This window comes from Papaver somniferum, chromosome 1, assembly GCF_003573695.1.
Source record: "Papaver somniferum cultivar HN1 chromosome 1, ASM357369v1, whole genome shotgun sequence".
Classification (NCBI taxonomy): Eukaryota; Viridiplantae; Streptophyta; class Magnoliopsida; order Ranunculales; family Papaveraceae; genus Papaver; species Papaver somniferum.
Window position 1 is genome coordinate 57,968,631 of NC_039358.1, and position 2,643 is coordinate 57,971,273.

At 38.9% G+C, this 2,643-nt stretch overlaps 1 protein-coding gene across 1 annotated transcript; it reads right to left on the reverse strand.

Moving 5' to 3' along the window:
• Nucleotides 1-262: 262 nt before the first annotated feature.
• LOC113316501 (protein ENHANCED PSEUDOMONAS SUSCEPTIBILTY 1-like) lies at nt 263-1,681 on the reverse strand. Its single transcript, XM_026564686.1, has one exon. It carries the CDS (start codon nt 1,679-1,681, stop codon nt 263-265), a length of 1,419 nt encoding a protein of 472 aa, XP_026420471.1.
• Between the last annotated feature and the right edge of the window lie 962 nt (nt 1,682-2,643).

Sequence of the window (2,643 nt, forward strand, 5' to 3'; positions counted from 1 at the left end):
AGTGAAATTGCTTTTTGAGTTCGGGATTGGCTTTTACTTTTGCTTTCGGTTGCCAAATAGCGTATTGGCATTGACCAAAATGTACCCAATTCGACTCGATTAGTGACTCGAGAGTTCATTACACTCTAAAAAAAAGGATTGTGACTTCTGAGCCAGAGATAACGGTACAAAACAAGAACTGCACTGACAAATGGAAATACTAGCTAGAGCTAGAGAAACATATCAACGAAACATCATAAGATTTCAACTGAAAAGAAAGAGGCTAAGTTGAGAAGGCTTCCATGAATTCAGCATCACTTTCCATGGCCTGAAAAACCTCAATTGGAAGGACAATTTCAATGTCAATACTTCCTTCAACTGGTCCTGGACTCACACTAGTCATTCCACTAGATTTTCCGCTTGAACCGGCTTTTAACCCAACAGGGCGTCCCCAACCAAAATCATTTCCATACATATTGAACCTGTGGGAACTCCTCGCCACTAAGTTTTTGTTACCCGATCCTGAAATTTCACCAGAACTTAGGATAAAAGGTTTCTTAACCCATGATTCGATGGCACTCTTAATCTTTTCATCACTGTGGGAGTTAACCACCTCCTTCAATAACGAAGCTAAGAAACCAAATCCCTTCTCGAGCACCTCATCGTCCTTTGCGATGACCATCCCAAAGGTTAATGAGTTGCCGAAGTAGGCTTCAGGCAAGGGTGGAATAAACTTGGCTCTGTTACTCATCATTAACCCAAACATAGTCTGTTCATTTTCGTTGTAGTTAACATTTAAGCTCTTTCTCGCGCGTGTTACCGCTATCCAAACATGAGCTAATACGGCTTGCAGCGAAGAAAGTAACGTATTTTCGTTCGTTGATATTACCTCTGAATTGGCAGCCGCCTTTAACTTTGCAATGTTTGTTTTAGTGAAATGAAAACATTTCTCTACGTAACGATGTAACGATGGAATAATAGGATCACTTGTGGGCTTTTTTGATGCCAAAAATTTATCGGCGAATGAGGACGGAAGCCGGAGAGGGCAATCTGTGTCATTCATAAACCAGCGCTCAAAAATCGGACCAACAGGAGTATAATTATTGGATGATCTACAGATTTCAGACCATGTATTAATGAATTGCCAGAACGAGGTGCCATCACAGACCGAATGGTTTGCACTGCACCCGATAAATATACCGTCGAGTAGCTCCGTCACTTGAATTGAAAGCAAAGGCTGTGATACACCCTCGTAATTCATTACCCCATTGAGGGGGAACAATGGATTGATGACGCTTTGAGGAATATAGGCTGGGGAGAGGATGTCGTCTACGGATATCTCCGCAGTGGCGTGAATAAACTCTGCACCCTCAAAGTTGCAATCGATATACACCGAGATCGTGTCATCAGCTTCATGTTTCTCAATACCAAGACGACCAGCTAAAGGAAAGAAATTATCAAGGGTACATGACAATGAGGTTTTGAGTTGACTTATCATGTCGCCGACACCGTTAATGTTCGTCTCTTCTTCTTGCTTCCGCAGTGGTTGCTGTAAATTTGTGAAGAGAAGTCCCTTTTGCATGTATTGATATCCTAGAGGTTTTATATCCCATGAATTCAAATCAATTCGCTTATGACTTGTGTAATTCGCTGGTCGGACCTTGGTTGTGGAGACACACTGAACTTCTTTGGCAGAACTCATTTTTGTCATCTCTACTTTGCACTAGCTAATTGTAAATGACTGCATGCATGCTAAAACCGCTCCAATGTTTGAATCTTATATAGTATCTGATTTCTGCATAAAGGCCTAAAGCTAAAATAGCGGCAGCTATCCAGAACCCTGTATTTAAATCACTTGCCACTAACCACCAGGTAAGTGAAAGCTTTGTGATATCAATATTTGAATCGTTTTGAGGAAGAGACATCAGACTTTAATGAGGCTGCTCCATTTGATTGAAGGAGGATCGAGCACGTATTTTGACCTTGGTGTTATCTGTTAGCGGCAGATAACACCAAGGCCACAAAAAAATGTTCGTAACAAACGACTATCGGCCAACAACATGTTTGGTACGTACTTGCCAGTCGAAGTACCATTACTGGTAAGTAAAAATATTGGTGGAACAAAGTCGATGCCGAGGGGGAACTGTATGCTTGTTCAAAAAACAAAATTATAAAGATCTTTTATCTCGACATCATAATTACTACTGATATCAAATTGAAATTCTTAATGTAGGAAATGACAAGCTTCAGGTCTCTTTCTCCTTGAGCTAAGCTAGTTCGAACATAAAATTCAAAATACAAGGAAATTAAACTTAAACAATATGCGCATAGAACTTGGAGAATTAGGCCGTGTTTGGTATGTATTTTAAGAACAATTTTCTGTTTCTAAAAAAAGAGAAAACAGAAAACAGGAGAAAACACGTTTGGTAGAGGTATTTTCAAAAAACGTTTTCCATTTGTTTTCTGTTTTTGAATACAGAAAAATGGAAACAACAAATAATTGTTTTCTGTGTTTTTTTTTCTTTTTCCTTCTTCTTCTTTTCAGAACAAAGTAAGAGCTTGCGAAAAAAATTGCATGTATAAGAATTGCTTTTATCATTATCTCGACGAGTCTTTACATTTGATTTAGTTTAGTTGATTTTTTTTTATTTTCAAAGTAGTTTT